Here is a 17,639-nt window from a genome sequence, read left to right as displayed (position 1 = left end):
ATGTGTGTTTGTGTGTATCGCATAGTGTGTTACCATCGTTTTTTCGAAGTGTTTTCATCTCTGCTGTTTCTATCATTATTTTTGTCCTTTCTGTATTAGGTCGGGTTTCTGCCACATATGTCATTATTGGTGTGATGACTGTTTTGTAAATTCTACCTTTTACTTCTTTTCCGATATTTTCATTCAGGCAGCCTGCGGCTCTGCTTGCTTTATTCACCTAATCTTCCACTTCGGTTAAGAGCTCTTCGTAGCTAGATAGTGTGAGGCCTAGATATTTAAACTCCATACTTGTTCTATTATCTGACTATCCAGCTCTTTTTTTTTTTCCTGGAAGCCGTCTGTTGTGAACCGGTTGTACTGCAGCCACTTGGCTTATTGTACATCTTCCATTGTTTATGAAACCCATTCCAGAATTCTGGAACCCTGTACCAGCTTGTACAGGTCTAGTGGGTGGGTGCCATATAATTGCATGACTGTGAGGCATTGGATCGGAGGCGGCAAACACTTTTCGGAGACATCGAAATGACTCCAAAATCCAGCTCTTATTTACACCTTATTAGATTGAGACCATACACTTTATTAGTATGGGACCATACACATGGTTCTCAATAATCCTAACACATCGACTTAATGTCGCTTACTTTATAATGTTAAATACAACAACAATGTAATTTAGAGCTTTCTACACCTAATGAAGTGGCTAGTTGTAAATAGGTACTTATTTTTACACCGGATGTAAGTAACCATATTTTCCAATTTTTCATCAGTAAAAATTTTACCTTTTGCATTAAATTTAACTGGTTTACTTATTTCCAGATTCACACTGATGATGGTCAGGTTAGACCGAAAAGGTTTTGTGTTTTGTAATTTTTCACTATCGTGCGGATAAATTTTAAAGAATTTTTAATAAATTCATACATACCTACATCTATATACAACAGAAGTGTTTACTTCATTCTACGTTGTCTTACCGAAGGTATATAGCCAACTACAGGGTTTACCCTTTTTAAAGTTCTAATAAACCATGTCTTTGTTAACTGATGATATAAAAAATAAATTTAATACTATATAATAAAATATATTGACATATATTATATAAAAAAAGTAAAAATATAATGCAAAAACAACCATTGTCTCTTTCTCTATTATCTATTTTTCTTCTTTTTATCTGCTTTACCTTTTTTACCCTTAGATTTGGGTCTAACAAGGTCACGTATGTTCTGCAAGAAGTCAAATCTATCTTTATAAACTTGATCCATCATCCACACAGAGTCTTGCTGTATATCTATAAATTACATGATAAATATTCAATACAATAATTATTAATCTGTTAATTGTTGATATAAATTACATTAATTATTGTATTAAATAAACTAGTTTAAGTAATTTTATTTACAGTTTATATACCACTATACATTATATTAAGAGCCCGGGCAGACTGCACACTTTTTAATCGGCCGATAGTTTAGTCGGCTTCTTAATCAGTACAGAGAGGTATGCATCGGTGAATCGGTGTAACGTGCGCATCTGCATACCTCTCTGTACTGATTAAGAAGCCGACTAAACTATCGGCCGATTAAAAAGTCTGCAGTCTGCGCTGGCTCCTAATATAATGTATAGTGGTATACAGGGTGTCCCGAAAAGATTGGTCATACATTATACCACAGATTCTGGGGTCAAAAATAGGTTGATTGAACCTTACTTACCTATATATAATAGTGCACACAAAAAAAGTTACAGCCCTTTGAAGTTACAAAATGAAAATCGATTTTTTTTCATATATCGAAAACTCTTAGAGATTTTTTTATTGAAAATGGACATGTGGTATTCTTATGGCAGCAACATTTTAAATAAAAATTAAAGTGAAATTTGTGCACCCCATAAAAATTTTATGGGGGTTTTGTTCCCTTAAACCCCCCAAAACTTTTATGTACGTTTCAATTAAATTATTATTATTGTGGCACCATTAGTGAAACACAATGTTTTAAAAACTTTTTTGCCTCCTAGTACTTTTTCGATAGGCCACTGTTTATCGAGATATTTTGAATATTTGTCAAATCCACCACATATTTGTATATGGTTAAGTACGATTATAGAGACCTGTTAATAATCTGAAAATTTATTTATAATTTACATTTTTAGGTATATTTTGAAAAAGAAGCCACATCTCGATAAAAGGTAACTTAACAAAAAAAGACTAAGAGGCAAAAAAGTTTTAAAAACACTGTGTTTAACTAATGGTACCAAAATAATAGTTTAATTAGTTTAATTGGAACGTACACAAACATTTGGGGGGTTTAAAGGAACAAAACCCCCATAAAATTTTTGTAAATATATTAAAAAATAAGCCGCATCTCGATAAAAACTGGCTTATCGAAAAAATACTAAGAGGCAAAAAAGTTTTAAATACGTTGTGATTAACTAATGGTACCACAATAATGAACTAATTGGAACGTACACAAAAGTTTGGCGGGGTTTAAGGGAACAAAACCCCCATAAAATTGTTATATGTTGGACAAATTTCACTATAATTTTGTTTTAAGATGTTCCTGCCATAAGAATGATACATGTCCATTTTCAATAAAAAATCTCTAATAGTTTTCGATATATTGAAAAAACTCTATTTTCATTTTGTAACTTCAAAGGGCTGTAACTTTTTTTATGAGCACATTTGTACTAAGGTAAGTTAGGTTCAATCAAACTATTTTTGACCCCAGAATGTGTGGTATAATTTATGACCAATCTTTTCGGGACACCCTGTATAAACTGCAAATAAAATTACTTAAACTAGTTTATTTAATACAATAATTATTGTAATTTAAAGTGGTATGCATTAGTATGCAACACTTGAACCTAACTTCAGCCCGTGAGTAATGACCAGTAAGTAATGAACTATTACTCACGGATAAAGTAGTGGGTGTTATTATCTATTCAAAAATAGTGAATAATGAACATGTTATTAAACGGTCGTGGAAAAAGTTATTAATCTACTCGTATACTACATATCATAAAGAAAGGGTTCTAAATCATTCTTGAATATTTCATTTAAATACGAAAAATACCTTTAAACCAATTATTAAACGTCTCCAAATCGGCGATGTGCTCATCCATGAACTTTTCCATATTTTTCGCCTCATTTGTTAGATCGGACTCGTAGAGGGAAACCTCTGTCAGTATTTTTTGTATATCCTGCTCCACGTCCTGCGTGGATTTAACCATCCTGAAAACAACAAAACAGGAAACGAAATAAATTTTCGTATCAACTCACTAGCTCCGACAAGCGCAAAATTGTATATTTTGCCACACGACTTGAGTTAAAGGAGTTTCTACAAATACTTTGTCATATTTTTATATTAGGGGAAATTGAGTAACAAATAGTATCATTATTGTATTTAGATAGACTAAAAGTCTAAAATGTCTCCTAACAAGGTTGCCTCCCATATAGTATCTCTATCCAGAGCTCCACGAGATCGAACACATACTACCAACGTGAAAAGAGACTTATGGGCATTAAAACAAATGAACAGAACGAACTCCGAATATTCAGCAAGAATACTTATTTCTGAAATCACACATGCGCTGAAAGAAATGAAATCAGGTAAAGCACCTGGCTTTGATGGTATCCATCCAGAGTTCTTGATACACAGTGGTGCATACACGAAACAGTGGCTTGCAATGTTCTTTAATGATATACTTCAGTCAGGTAACATTCCTTTCTCACTTAAGCGAACAAAGATAATTGCAATTCCGAAACCGGGCAAATCAAACGATAAGCCAGAAAACTACCGCCCCATAGCTCTACTCAGCATGGTATATAAACTATTAGAAAAGCTTCTCCTCAACAGAATTAGTCACAGGATACTAGAAAATGTCCCCATTGAACAAGCTGGTTTCCGCCCTCATCGAAGCTGTACGGACCAAGTGCTGTCATTAACAACTTTTATAGAAGCTAGTTTTCAAAAGAAACAAAAGACAGCAACAGTATTTATAGATCTAACAGCAGCATATGATACTGTTTGGAGACAGGGATTAATATATAAACTGGCCCGCATTATCCCCTGCAGAAAGATAATTAACCTCATTGACAACATGCTGACCAACAGAGCCTTTCAGGTTATAATGGGAAAGGAGACGAGTAGACAGATGAAACTTAACAATGGTCTTCCACAGGGTTCTGTCCTAGCCCCTTTACTTTTCAGCCTCTATATTGCTGACATGCCTGAAACCGAATCTCGGAAGTTTGGATATGCTGACGACTGGACCCTTGCAACAAGCCACCAATCTTTAGAAACTACAGAAATCACTCTCACGAATGACTTATCCATCCTCAGCGAATACCTTAAGAAATGGAGACTACACTCAAGTACTACAAAAACTGAAGTATCAGCTTTTCATCTAAACAACAAGTTGGCAAACAGAGAATTGCGAGTGTATTTTAATAACAAGCTGTTAAAACACAATAAATACCCGAAATACCTTGGGGTTACTCTAGACAGAACGCTCACCACCAAAATTGAAAACACGCAACAATATAATACAGAAACTCTGCGGCACTACATGGGGGTCCACAGCATCAACATTAAGATCCTCTGCTCTTGGCCTGATATATCCGGTGGCAGAATACTGTGCTCCAGTGTGGCTCAATAGCAGGCATACCCACCTGGTCGACACCCAACTAAACCGTACTATGCGTATGATAACAGGCACAATTAAGCCCACCCCTACAATGTGGCTACCTACCCTTAGTAATATAGCACCACCCAACCTACGCCGCGAACATGCATTGGTTAAAGAATATAACAAAATAATGGACAGTCGCCAGCTTTTAGTCCACAACGACATCCCCGATATTCTTGGAAACCGTCTCCGATCCAGGTTACCCCCTCTACAATCTGCTCAAGCGCTGCAGCAATCCAACTTTGACTTAAATACCCGATGGAGAGAAGATTGGGAAAGTAGGACAGATCCGCATTACCATAGTCTACCGGACATCATAGGGAAACCTGGCGAATTTGAACGTCCCCGTAAGATTTGGGCACCCCTTAATCGAATTCGAACAAACTGTGGAAGATGCGCCGACTCCCTCCACAGATGGGGTAAACTCCCCTCGCCTTCTTGTGACTGCGGCGCTGCAAGACAGACGATCAGTCACATTGTTCAGGACTGCCCACGCATAGCATACACAGGCGACCCTATAGACTTTGTAATGGCAACCGAAGGGTCAATCGAATATATAAAAAAATTGGATATCTGTTTGTGATGCATTGTATAATGCATAAATCTAAATATATTCTGTGATATACTTAAGCCATACGCTAAATAAAAAATTAGATAGACTCAATAAAATGAGTTTAGTTACTTACCAAAAAAGAGTTAGTGGATGTGTTTAAAGAAAAATAGTCAATATTACATTCATCTAAGTGAGCGAAAAAGAACAAAAGTCAAAAACTAAGACAAAAGGACGTTCTGTCGTAATACGTAATAATACACAGTTTGGATAATAATGTTTGGATAAGTTAATATAACTACGGTTAATCAACCCTTAAGTGACCACTCGGTCTGTCCTATGTAATAAGTGATACATAGTGTACAAGGAATGTGATTAGTAACATTAGTGAGAATAAAATAAAAATATTAAACTTACTTGAATCCTTCTTGACTCAAATTTGTTTTGGAATATTGGGCAATATCAATTGGAGGTACAATATACTCCTCAAAATCTTTTCCATTTATACTTCTTGCTTCATGATTATTTAGAATATTGTTATTTAGTATTAGATTTTCTGTAAGAAATTCTTTCCTTAAAATTTTCATGAATAAAATTAAAACATGACATTACTTCACGAAATCTACAATGCCTTTGATTATTTTTGAAAAATGTTTAAAAATTAAAAAGGTTTTAAAAGGAGAAGTGGAAGACTTAGAAGGAAATGGGGAGATGAGATGGAGGAAATAGGAAGGAATAAACGGAAACTTATTAAATAAATAATGAAGAAGGCCAAAAATAGAAATTTGTGTAAAAAAAGGTGAAGAAAGAACCACAATCCTAATCCGATGCCTGAGAGGGCAAATGTATATGAGAGTTATATAGCGTATTTTTTAAATATGTAGATCTCTTAGATGATGGCTGACTTACGATATGGGATAAAATGATACACTAGTAAACATTTTAAATTTTACAATTCAAAAGGCTAAAAAGTAGATTTTGACAATATGATTGTTCATTGAATTATCAAACCTTAATATTTTAGCTGTATTATACCGATGTGGATCATTCTCATACCAAGCCATTTTGGTACGGATTATGTAATCTTCTTTATCTGTATTTATTGTAACTGTTACGTCTTCAATATCACCATAATATAGAATTAAAGTTGAAGACGGATTACCTGGTGGTTTACTAGATCGTCTAGGTTTAAGCAAATCATAATCAATTTTAAGAGACTTCTCCATTTCACTTGAGTAGCTGAAATATAATTAAAAAATATAAAAAAATATATTTATGTAACTTATCAAAATTATTTGAAAAAATAGTTATTTATGTGCATAAAGAAGAATAGTAAATAAAAAACAAAAAGAAGAAAACAACAAGAACCTTAGTCAAAAGCCATAGCCAAAACAGCAAGCTAGATAAACTGATCAATATGATACAGAGGACAAGGATATAAAGAGAGAAAGAGTATACAAGAAAGAGCTTGGAGAAATAAAAAGAGAAATACAGCAAATAAAACAGGGGAATTAAGCAAAACAAATCAAGAAGGGAAAATGGGAAAAGACTTGAATGATATAAAATTTGGAGAGATTGCAAAGGGCGAAGAAGAAGAAAACATTATAATTTAGGAAATTCCAATGGACACAGATGATAGAAACCTGCTTAAAGGAGCCATAAAAAAATATGAAAAAAGAGAAGAGGTTAAGATAGAAGAGGCAAAAAACTAGGTAATAAAACATGCTTGGTTAGACTGGAGAAGAGACACGAAAAAAGAAATGGTTATGCAGATTGAAAGTGCAAACTGAATGAACATAAATAATGATATAAGAAAACCGGAATTATATATACAAGGAAACTTAAGACAAATAGCTAGAGAAGAAATACAGAAATATACACAAGAAATACCACACTTATTGCCTAAAAATGAAGAAAAAAATGTCTTCTGAATTCTATAGATTAACCATACTAATATTAGCGTTAATAAAATCCAAAAATTATTTGTCTAGTGCTACATACATCAAGAAACTTGAAGCATTTAAAATGTGGTCATTGAAAAGAATGATGTGCATACCGTGCATACCGAGCCTGCGTGAAAAGAGAACTCTTTGGATTAATTAAGAAACGCAAGATTAGTAACCTTGGGCAGAAATTAACCCGCGAGTAGTCGCGCCGTTAGATAGAATCTCACATTTTGCAATTTTGAAAAAAATTCGTAAGTGCCTCGAGGAAGGGTGTAATAGTACGTAGGAATTTTTATTTATTTTTTTTTTCTTCTTCTTTTTTTGTGGAATTTATGGCTATGGGGAAAGCCAATTAGCTTTAATAATTGTTAAAAATAATATTTCTAATATAACAAGTGAATAAAAATACTATAAAATAAAAATTTGTTGTAAATCCGTATTTAAATTCGTATTTTGAGATAGAATCTAACACGCGACTATTCACGTTACAGAAGTGAGCGCGACTACCGGGTTAAGACGAGCAAAATATGAAATACCACACTTAACCCTACAAAAGAAGATCGAAGGTAGGAGGGGTGTCGGCCGCAATCAACTATCCTGGTCTTTTTTGGGAATTTCTAAAATAAAAAGTACTGCACCAATTGTTTGAAATTTTGCACGAGCATTTACTATAAAAAGAAGTATATATACAACAATTTTCATAAAAGAATATTAAAAATTAAACGATTTATGCGCCATCTACTAGCACCGTGAAAATAAAAACATAGCTCCACTTCTGCCTTGATTGGGACTAATAGAGATTCTGAAACATAAAATTTCAAAAATATTATTGAAACATAAGGTATTTTCTATACCATCAACTAGGGGTTTTTTGATCGCATAAAAAATGTCAATTTGGCGGTTTTTGAAACTGAAAATGTTTTAGCTAAATTAAAAAAAACACTTCGTCATTTTTCCAAATTTTAATATTTTTCAAAAATCTTAGTTGATGGTATAGGAAATAATTTATATTTCAATAATAGCTTTGAAATTTTATGTTTCAGGATCTCTATTAGTCCCAATCACTGCAGAAGTGGAGCTATGTTTTTATTTTCACGGTGCCAGTTGATGGCGCATAAATCATTTAATTTTCAATATATTTTAATAAAAATTGTTTTGAATGTACTTCTTTTTATAGTAAATGCTCATGCAAATTTCTAAATCAATTGGTGTAGTACTTTTTATTTTAGAAATTCCCAAAAAAGTATATGAATTTCGTACATTTACACTAGGATAGCCCCTTAAGGATTGGACAGTAATACACAACACAGGCGAGTTGTATCACGCCGATAAGAGCAAAACCTTAGAAATAAGTAAAGCTCGGATTAACAGGCAACAAAAATTGAAGAAAAAGGCGCCTATATAGGCAAAGATTTTTATTAAAAAAGGCAGAAATATTAACATTTAGGCAAAATATAGGAAATAAAGGAATATAACTTATTATTTATTGTACAAAGTGAATTAACGTAATATTAACTTAAGGCAGGTATATTTACACATCATAATCATAACATTAGTATAAATAAACTAGTAACTAAATAACTGTTAATTAATAATTAAACATTGTAACCACTTAAAATTTTATCATTAATAGAAACAACTAAATGTTTTTCAATATTTTCGGTCTTAAAACTATGTCTTCGATCACTTAAAATTAATTTGTACATTGAAAACGAACGTTCGACATCGACAGATGTAATTGGAGCGTATTTCAGAGCGGATAATAAATCTGGCATAATTTGTAATTCCTCGGAAAATGTCCCATTCAAAACTTAAGCAACATTAGATAAAAACGAAAAACCTTCATTATTGTCAAAAACATATTTAATTTTTTTTTTAAATGAATTGACCGTTGCTTCCAGGTGCCGATTTAATTTTCGTCTTTAAATTATCTATTAATTTTACTGACTCACATAAATTTATCTCTTGTTTTTCTAATAAGGTAATTGTGGTAACTATTAATTTATAATTGTCATTGATATAAGCGAGTTCCTGTTTCAATTTGGGATTTTTTAATATTTTTTTTTGCTTCTCGAATGGCTTTCTGAAATATCATCATAAAATTCTGACATAACTAATTCTATTTCATTGCAGTGTTCAAAGTAAAAAAACTGCTTCGAGCCAGGTTCCCCACCTTGTAAATACTGGTTTAGGTGGCAAAGGGACACCGGGAAGTCTTTCTTTATATATTTGCACCCTCAACGGGGCCTTTACAAAAACTTTTTTCATAAAATTTATAAAATTATTTACCAACGGAAACAGATTTCTTATTTCTTCAGCAATTCTATTTACCCCGTGGGCTACACAAGTGCAATGAATTAAATTAGGATAAAAAATCTTTAAATTAACAGCAGCTTTTAACATACAGTGAGCACGTAAAGGTTGGAATAAATTAATTTTCTTGAGAATGGACGATTTTGGAAAAAAATCGCGAAACAGGTCAATTTTTATTTTTAAATTACGACTTTTTGGCATATATATCATACTAGTGACGTCTTCCATCTGAGCGTGATGACGTCATCGATGATTATTTTAAATGAGAATAGGGGTCGTGTGATAGGTGATTTGAAAGTTAATTCAATTCTGTAGTCAATAATATAAACACTAAGATAATTATTTATATAGGGTGTCCACAAAAAATTTTTTGGATTAAATTTATTGACATAAAAAGAAGAATGTATGTAATTTATTTAATTCAAAATACATTTTACAGCTTTCAGAAAACAGAAAAGCATGTATATCTGAAAAATAATCATTGCTTTTCGCTTAAATTAAATGTTCAAATTGTCACGAGGCCGGTGGGTGGTTGCTTTAATATTGAATTTAAGCAAAAAACAATATTTATTTGCCAAAAAAACATTTGTTCCTGTTTTTTGATAGCAGTAAAATGTATTTTGAATTAAATAAATTACACATATTCTTCTTTTTATGTCAATAAATTTAATTAAAAAAAATTTTTTTTGGGCACCCTGTATAAATAATTGTGTTTGTGTTTATATTACTGAATAAATAATTAAATTACCTGTCAAATGAGCTATCGCACGACCCCTATTCTCATTTAAAAAAATCATCGATGACGTCATCACGTCCAGATGGGTGACGTCACTAGTATGGTATATATGTCAAAACGTCGTAATTTAAAAAAAAATTGACTTATTTCGAGATTTTTTCCAAAATCGCCAGTTCTTGAGAAAATGAATTTATTCCAACCTTTACGTGCTCACTGTATATGCCGCAGCATCTGAAAGCATTAAAACTATTTTATTCACTGGTATAGGGTTGGGTAAAAAGAGGTTTGTTAAACTATCTTGTATAAATCGACTTATTGTTAAATTGTTTGTTTTTTCCAATTCTTTAACGGCAACTAAATAAGGATTTCTCGCAAAGTTTTCGTTCAAAATTCGAATCATTAAATTTGCTATATACCTGCCGCATACATCTGTCGTTTCATCCACGATAATATACAAAAAATTGCCCTCTAACTCCCGCTTAATTTTTGAAATACATTCCACATAACATTTTTCCACAGTATGTTTTCTCAATGTACTCTCGTCCGGTAAGGATTTATTAAGATATTTTTCGAAAAAGCATTTAAAACTAGGGTTATTAACTTTATATAGAGGAATGTTGGATGCAATCATCATCTGGCATAAATCAAATTTAAATGCGTCTTCCTCCTTTTTTTTTTGAACTGCTTAAACTATCCCGCAGAGATATTTGGGCTAATTTAGAGGAATTTAATTTTTCCAAATTACGTTTATGAAGTGGGGTTCCACAAGTACTTTTTACTACTTGAAATCTGAGAATTTAAAAAAAAATAATTAGAATTCTAAAACCGCTTTAGAATTTAGTTATGTTGTGGGACGAGAAAAAAAGAGAAAAAATAAAACTTACCGATTTGCCGCATGGTTTACAAAACGCTCCACCTCCTTCTAGAGAAAGTTCCGAATAAGGTGCGATCCATAGCCTTAATTTAGATGTCATCTTTTCACACAAATATCTAAAACGTTTTAAAACGTGTTCTTTGCTTTTCGGTATACGCAACAAAACTAAACTAGGATATAGCAATTTGTGACTAAACTCTGATACAGTAACCGACTGTACAACTGATAATAAACTAATAAAGCTTAGGGATTTCCAAATAGTTAACCCTCAAGTCTCGATCAGGTACATTTTCCTAGAAACTTGTTATATAAACAAACCATTGATATTTTATTATTGACCCAAAATTTTATTATAGAATGGTTTAGTAATAGAATAATATCATGGGTAGTACCATGAAATTTTAAAAAAGGCACAAATAGGCGGAATTTACGAAAAAAGGTAAAAAGTGCAAAAAACATTTATAATAGGCAAAATAGGCAAAAAAGGCATTTTGCCTATAATCCGAGCTTTAGTAATAACTAATAAGATAGTCTTCTACGCACTTTGGTGTATGGCATGTTAAGGAGAAGAAGAAGTGCTACAAAGTCTTACTTATCCAAAGACCCAGTTCGAGATTCAACAAAAAGAGATTCTATTTCCATTCTTCGTATTCTTTCCATTTCTACTATCTGCCATTCTCTATATGTTAAAGGCCAAGAATTATCCACAACAAATACTTCAATTATATACGTCATTTCATTAACATCGTCGAGGGAATATTTTGGTGAAGTTGTTGACGGTTTTTTTGGAATTATGATCGATTTGCCTTTGGATGATAAGTGAGAGCTTTTGCTATCGGCTAAAAAAATATTCAAACACAGAGTGATTCATATATGTGGCAAAAAGTTTATCTAATGCCAACCCCTGCTTTTGAACACACACACACACAGAGTGGTTCAAAAACTAATTGTAATTGTATATTTAAAAGCCCAAATTTTTACGTTTCACTTCGTGAATATAATGTCGGTCCTTTCGAAACTATAAACTATATAAACTTTCTTACCCATTAAATTTTCAAATTAAAGGTGCGTTTGGTTCACAATTTAAGCATTTTTCTGTTTTCCAACTAAAAAGTCTCATTTCTAGTTCCTTTAAGTCCTGTAGGTACTCATCTGCGACTGAGGTCGCGGAGACCGCACTTAGTAGCAGTACTAGCGTTAACAAATACGTGAACGCCAGTACTTCTGGCAATATAAAGCAACATACTATGTGTAACTGCATAAGGTCACCTCAGGAGGCTTAAATATCGAATGAACATGTTTGATACGTCACATTAAAGTTAAAATTAAAACAACCACACCTTTTGTGTTCTCTACCACCTAAAGGCTTGATTAAATGCTTAAAATTTAGGTTTTTTTTATCAATTTTAATAATTCGTTTAGCTCTAATATTGCAGAATAATTAAACAAATGAGAGAAATCGTTAACGACAACGTGTGTTGGCTTATGTATGAAGCAAAAAGCTCAATTTTTAGGCGGTCAAAAAAATAGTCAGGCTCGGGCCGAGAAATCCACTAAGTGAAGATGAAGAAGTTTTATTTTCCCGAAAGTAAAAGTTGGAATGTATTTGACAATTAGTTTAAAATCATAAAATATTTTTAATGTTTTCTTTTCTTTCTTCTTAACTACATATTATACAGAGTGAGTCTGTATTTTGGAATAAATTCAATAATTCAAATACTAATTATTTTTTTGAAAAATGCTCAGCCCTCTCGATTAGTATGTCACATCTAATGTTTTTACATACAATTATAATATATACAGGGTGTCCCAATTTAGATATATGACGTCATCGTTAATTTTCTTAAATCGCAACACTATCATTTTGATAGTTATTTTGATAGGGTGTGAGATATGTAAAGTTATACATAACTACAAAATATCAAATTTTTATTCCCTACCATTTACAGGATAATAAAAAATAACCAAGTTATGTCTGTAGATTGGAATAATTGTTTTTTTTTTAATGCTGAGACCTGTCGATTTTGATAGCTATTTTGATAGGGTGTGTAAAGCTATACCTAACTGCAAAATATCAAATTGTATTCCCTACCATTTACAAGATATGTCATATCTCGAAATTGGGACACCCTGTATAGATTATTATTGTATGTAAAAATTTCGATTTGAAATACTAATCGACATGTCCGAGCATTTTTCAAGAAAACAATTATTATTTGAACTATTTAATTTACTCCAAATTACATATATAACTGTTATTTTTTATTATCTTGTAAATGGTAGGGAATAAAAATTTGATATTTTGCAGTTATGTATAACTTTACATACCCTATCAAAATAGCTACCAAAATGACAGTGTTGCCATTTAAGAAAATCAACGATGACGTCATATCGCTAAGTTGGGACACCTTGTATATGTTACGGACAATGATGTAAATTGGCCATTGACTTTAAAGACGGGGCATTGTCGTGAATGTCCATTTTCTCTGGTTATTAACGACAATTCCCGGTCATTAACGACAATAACATTAGCTATTGGCCAATGTTGTAAAAAAATAACCTACAGTTATTAGAGTTTTCATCAATAACCGGTCAATAACTATAAACAATAAAATTAGGTAAGATGTCCTATTATTTTTTTATATAAGATAGCTTTGGAAGGCTCTTCATTCTTATTTGTAACACCATGGCATTTTGTAACACTTTTTACCTAAATTTACTACGAATAATTTCAGCACGAGCACAGAAATGAAGCAAATAATAATCATAACCTATCTTTTAGTCTAAACAACATTGGCCGATTAACAACGGGCATTGTTTACATTGACCGGACAATGATGGAATTGTTATCAAGAATTTAAAATTATCATCAATGTTCGGTTTCTATAGACAATAACGTTAATATCCGGCCATTGTCGACAATGACTAATTCAACAGGCCATTGTCGATATTGGCCGGTTAACGTTATTGGCCGGATTTACCTTATTGCCCGTAACATATACATTATTATTGTATGTACAAAATTTCGACTATAAATACTAATGAACAGGTCTGAGCATTTAAAAAAAAAACAATTATTATTTGAGATATTGAATTTATTCCAAATCACGGACTCAGTCTGTATAACAAAACGTATATTTTGTGAGGTTGCAAATTATTTCATCAAAAAGTTAATTAAAAAATGAGACCTTGTGCGCTAAAATTGGACCATCGGGTTATTTAAAAGGGCTGAAAAGTTCGGGACCAAAAGTGGTCGAAAAGTAAAAATATTGCTCTTATATCAGCTATAACCGAATTATAAAAAAATTCTGCTTACATCGTTTGGAACCTTTTTTCGAAGGAATAACCTGAGCAGAATCCGAGTTAGACATGAAAAATGATTTGCTGTCCATATTATTCCCAAATCTTTGGCTTCTCCTCTTAGACTTTAATAGGACAAAAGGAATAGTTACTGAACCAGAACCGGAAGTTTCGATTATAATTTGGTTAGGTTGCATGATGTTAATGATCTTCAGAAAAATTTTTACTGTCGGGTAACTGGTGGATAAATGTAAAGTCATACGAGAGTCACTTTTTACTTTAACTGTATATCTAAAAGAAAAGAAATCAATTCAAATTAAATAGTTGCAGATATAGAGTCATATGAGTCATTTGTACTTTAACTGTATATCTAAAAGAAAAGAAATAAACTTAATAAAAATATACGATTCCGCTTTGATTCAATTCGAGTCCTTAACCCGTGTTTCTAGGTTTATCCATTATCAAAGAGGCCTTGTAAGGAGTGTTCAATTTTCACATGCCAAAAATATTATTATATTTTTTACTGTGTTTAATCTCTTATTAAAACCCTTAACTTTAAATAAATCTCAAGCCAGCCCTGTTCAATAGTACCATTTCATCACTCCTATTTCTTACCCTCTCTCCTCACCCTTATAGACGGACAATAATACTTGGACACTTGGAATCACGACAGAAGAAACTTTTCCTCTTTCTCATCAGCTGGTCGAACGGTCAACACGTACCACACGCCACGAGGGTGCAACCTCTTTTTTTCTCTACGATATTTTCTGAGCTGTACCGCTCATAGATTGACGGTACAGCCTTTCTTTTGGGCTGAAACGAACAATCAAAAGTCGGACACGAACAGTTAATTCGGGAGTGACGCCATACACGATTTCGCAGCAGTAAAAACGCGAGGCACGTGGAACGAGAACAGTCAACTCGTTTGTGTAACCGGCTCTAGTGTTCAACAAGGCTTCACAACTTGGAAAGAATCTTTATCTACATATCAATATTGTCTGTATAAAATCTTTATACTCCCGCTTGAATCAGTAAACTAGCAATCCTAACTACAGTCCACAATCATGCCCTCTGAAAGTATACTATCACATATGTAGAAGTTATCGTACAAGAAGACTGAATTGAACCAAAATGCACCGATTCGTTGGTAAATATATTTAAATATTTTACCAACGTATAGCTTTAACGACCTCTAAAGAGATAAGATGAAGTGAATGTCGATAAAGATTGAAGTAAACTGTGAACATGAGGCATATCCATGCTATCGGACGATGCTAGGAATCTATTCCACCAAAGCATCAGCAATTTACCCATCTTTGCACTCTACGCCAAATAAATTTAAATTAAATATTGCAGATTTTTGATACTGCTCAGTTTCTTCAGGTTCTATCTCCTTTTCGGAGAAGGACAACAAGATGGAAATCTTAGCCTTATTTGCAGCTGCAGTTACTCATGATTTTCTTGTAAAATCTTTTATAAAAATTGCTTCTTCTGTTTTGGTAGTTTTTCTTCTGCTATATTGTTTTGATAAGCAAAGTTCCTGTTGAATCATGTATTGTTTCCAAATTATCCCACCAGCCTTTTCTATGTCTGGCAGACCTTCTCAAAATTGATGAAATACGATTTCTACGGAACACAAAAAGTAATATGGAGAAAAATCGGAGGACAGAGAAAAGAGATAGATGTACTAATAAAAGCGAAGCACATTCAGAAGGAATCATGGACGGACTACTTTCAATACTTATTTGCTAAAGGTGACAATGATGAACCACCAACACCAACACCAACACCATAAGGGACGATAAACGAACAAATAAACATTGAGGTGAGAGAGGTATATAAATGAAGCATTAAGCACCTCTCTTTTTGAAATTTTTGTTAAAATAAATTATTACTGAATAATAAAAAGCATAAAAATAAAATAATCTATTCTTACCTGCCGATGTAGTTATTATGATTGGGTATATAGTAATCGTCAAAAACTATTTTCTGTGAAGCAACATTTGTAAAATATATCATTTCTTCAGTGTCTTCCTGTTGGCACGCATACATAACCTTAAAAGTAACTGTTTTTGACGTTTCAGATGTGCCAAATGCAACAACGGTGTATCCATAAACATTGGATTTGTATTCGTTGACTATAACGTTATTAAGATACTCTTTCATTTCTTTAGCGTTGTCATTATCAAATACCCGTACCACGTATTGATCCATGTCGCAAAATACGTGGATTCTGATCTGAAAAATAAACGAACTGATTATTAAATTAAAACTAAACTGATTTTTAAAACTTATCTGAATATCGCGAGTGTATGTAACTGTGATATTGGTAAGCCTTTTTAATACTTAATTTAGATATCGTCTTCTCCTTCTTTCTTTTTGTATGTAGGCTTTAAAGCCTGTTTCTTCTTCAATGTTAGCCTCCTAAATTGTTTAAATTATTGCACCACCTTTTTCTTGGTCTGCCAATACTTCTCGTCCATTTGGTGACTTATCTGGTGCTATTCGTATTATCCTATCCTGTAACATTCTACTAATGTGCAAGTTCCATTCCTGTTTCCGTTTTGTCACTCATCCATTTATGTCTTCTATGTGCTTCTATCTGCTATGTGCATGCTCTTCTTATGTTTCGCTTTTCTCCTTATCCAACAGACTTTTCCCTGATATTCGTCGAAGTATTTTCATCTAGGTATAATTTCGATATAGGTTTAATTTCTGCTTTATAGATTCTTGTTTTTTGTGTCTTATCTTAGGTGTTTGTTCTTCCAGATTGTTTCGTTAAGAGATCCCGCCGCTTTACTTGCTTTTAAGCTTTGTTGTCGTACTTCTTCTTGAACATCTCCGTAAGTAGTTATCTATTCCTAGACATCTAAACCTTGCTTCCTGCTTTATTATTTTTCCATAAATTTCGATTTTACATCGTAGTGGGTATTTAGATGTCATATATTTGGTTTTTTTCTGTTGATAATATCATATTGTATTTCTTGGCTGTTGTATTGAAGATGTGTGTTAACTTTAGAGATCGTCTTCTTTCTCGGCTAATAATGCGGCGTCGTCTACATAACATATTATTTGGATTTCTTTGTTTCCCATTCTGTAACCATGACCTTTACGTAGTGCTTTTATTATTCCGTCCATTATCATATTAAAGAGGAGTGTTCTTAACGGGTCCCCTTATTTGACTCTGCTTTGTACGGGTAAATATGGTCTGTATAACATAATTAACTCTCCTAACTCATTTGA

General features: G+C 32.7%; 1 protein-coding gene across 1 annotated transcript in view; it reads right to left on the bottom strand.

Annotated features, from left to right (window-relative positions):
* Positions 1 to 1,079: 1,079 nt before the first annotated feature.
* Positions 1,080 to 17,639, bottom strand: part of LOC114335005 (androglobin-like) — a 41,456-nt gene continuing 24,896 nt past the window's right edge. The window contains exons 14-20 of the mRNA XM_028285157.2: positions 16,333 to 16,634; positions 14,413 to 14,687; positions 11,689 to 11,935; positions 6,239 to 6,466; positions 5,645 to 5,800; positions 3,063 to 3,220; positions 1,080 to 1,285 (exon numbers count right to left, since the gene is read on the bottom strand). Coding sequence (XP_028140958.1) covers positions 1,146 to 1,285; positions 3,063 to 3,220; positions 5,645 to 5,800; positions 6,239 to 6,466; positions 11,689 to 11,935; positions 14,413 to 14,687; positions 16,333 to 16,634 — 1,506 coding nt within the window. The 3' untranslated portion in view covers positions 1,080 to 1,145. The remainder of the gene's footprint in view (positions 1,286 to 3,062; positions 3,221 to 5,644; positions 5,801 to 6,238; positions 6,467 to 11,688; positions 11,936 to 14,412; positions 14,688 to 16,332; positions 16,635 to 17,639) is intronic.

Source organism: Diabrotica virgifera, chromosome 1, assembly GCF_917563875.1.
Source record: "Diabrotica virgifera virgifera chromosome 1, PGI_DIABVI_V3a".
In the NCBI taxonomy this organism is placed as follows: Eukaryota; Metazoa; Arthropoda; class Insecta; order Coleoptera; family Chrysomelidae; genus Diabrotica; species Diabrotica virgifera.
The sequence above is the reverse complement of the archived record's forward strand: the minus strand, read 5'-3'. Positions and strand labels throughout refer to the sequence as shown.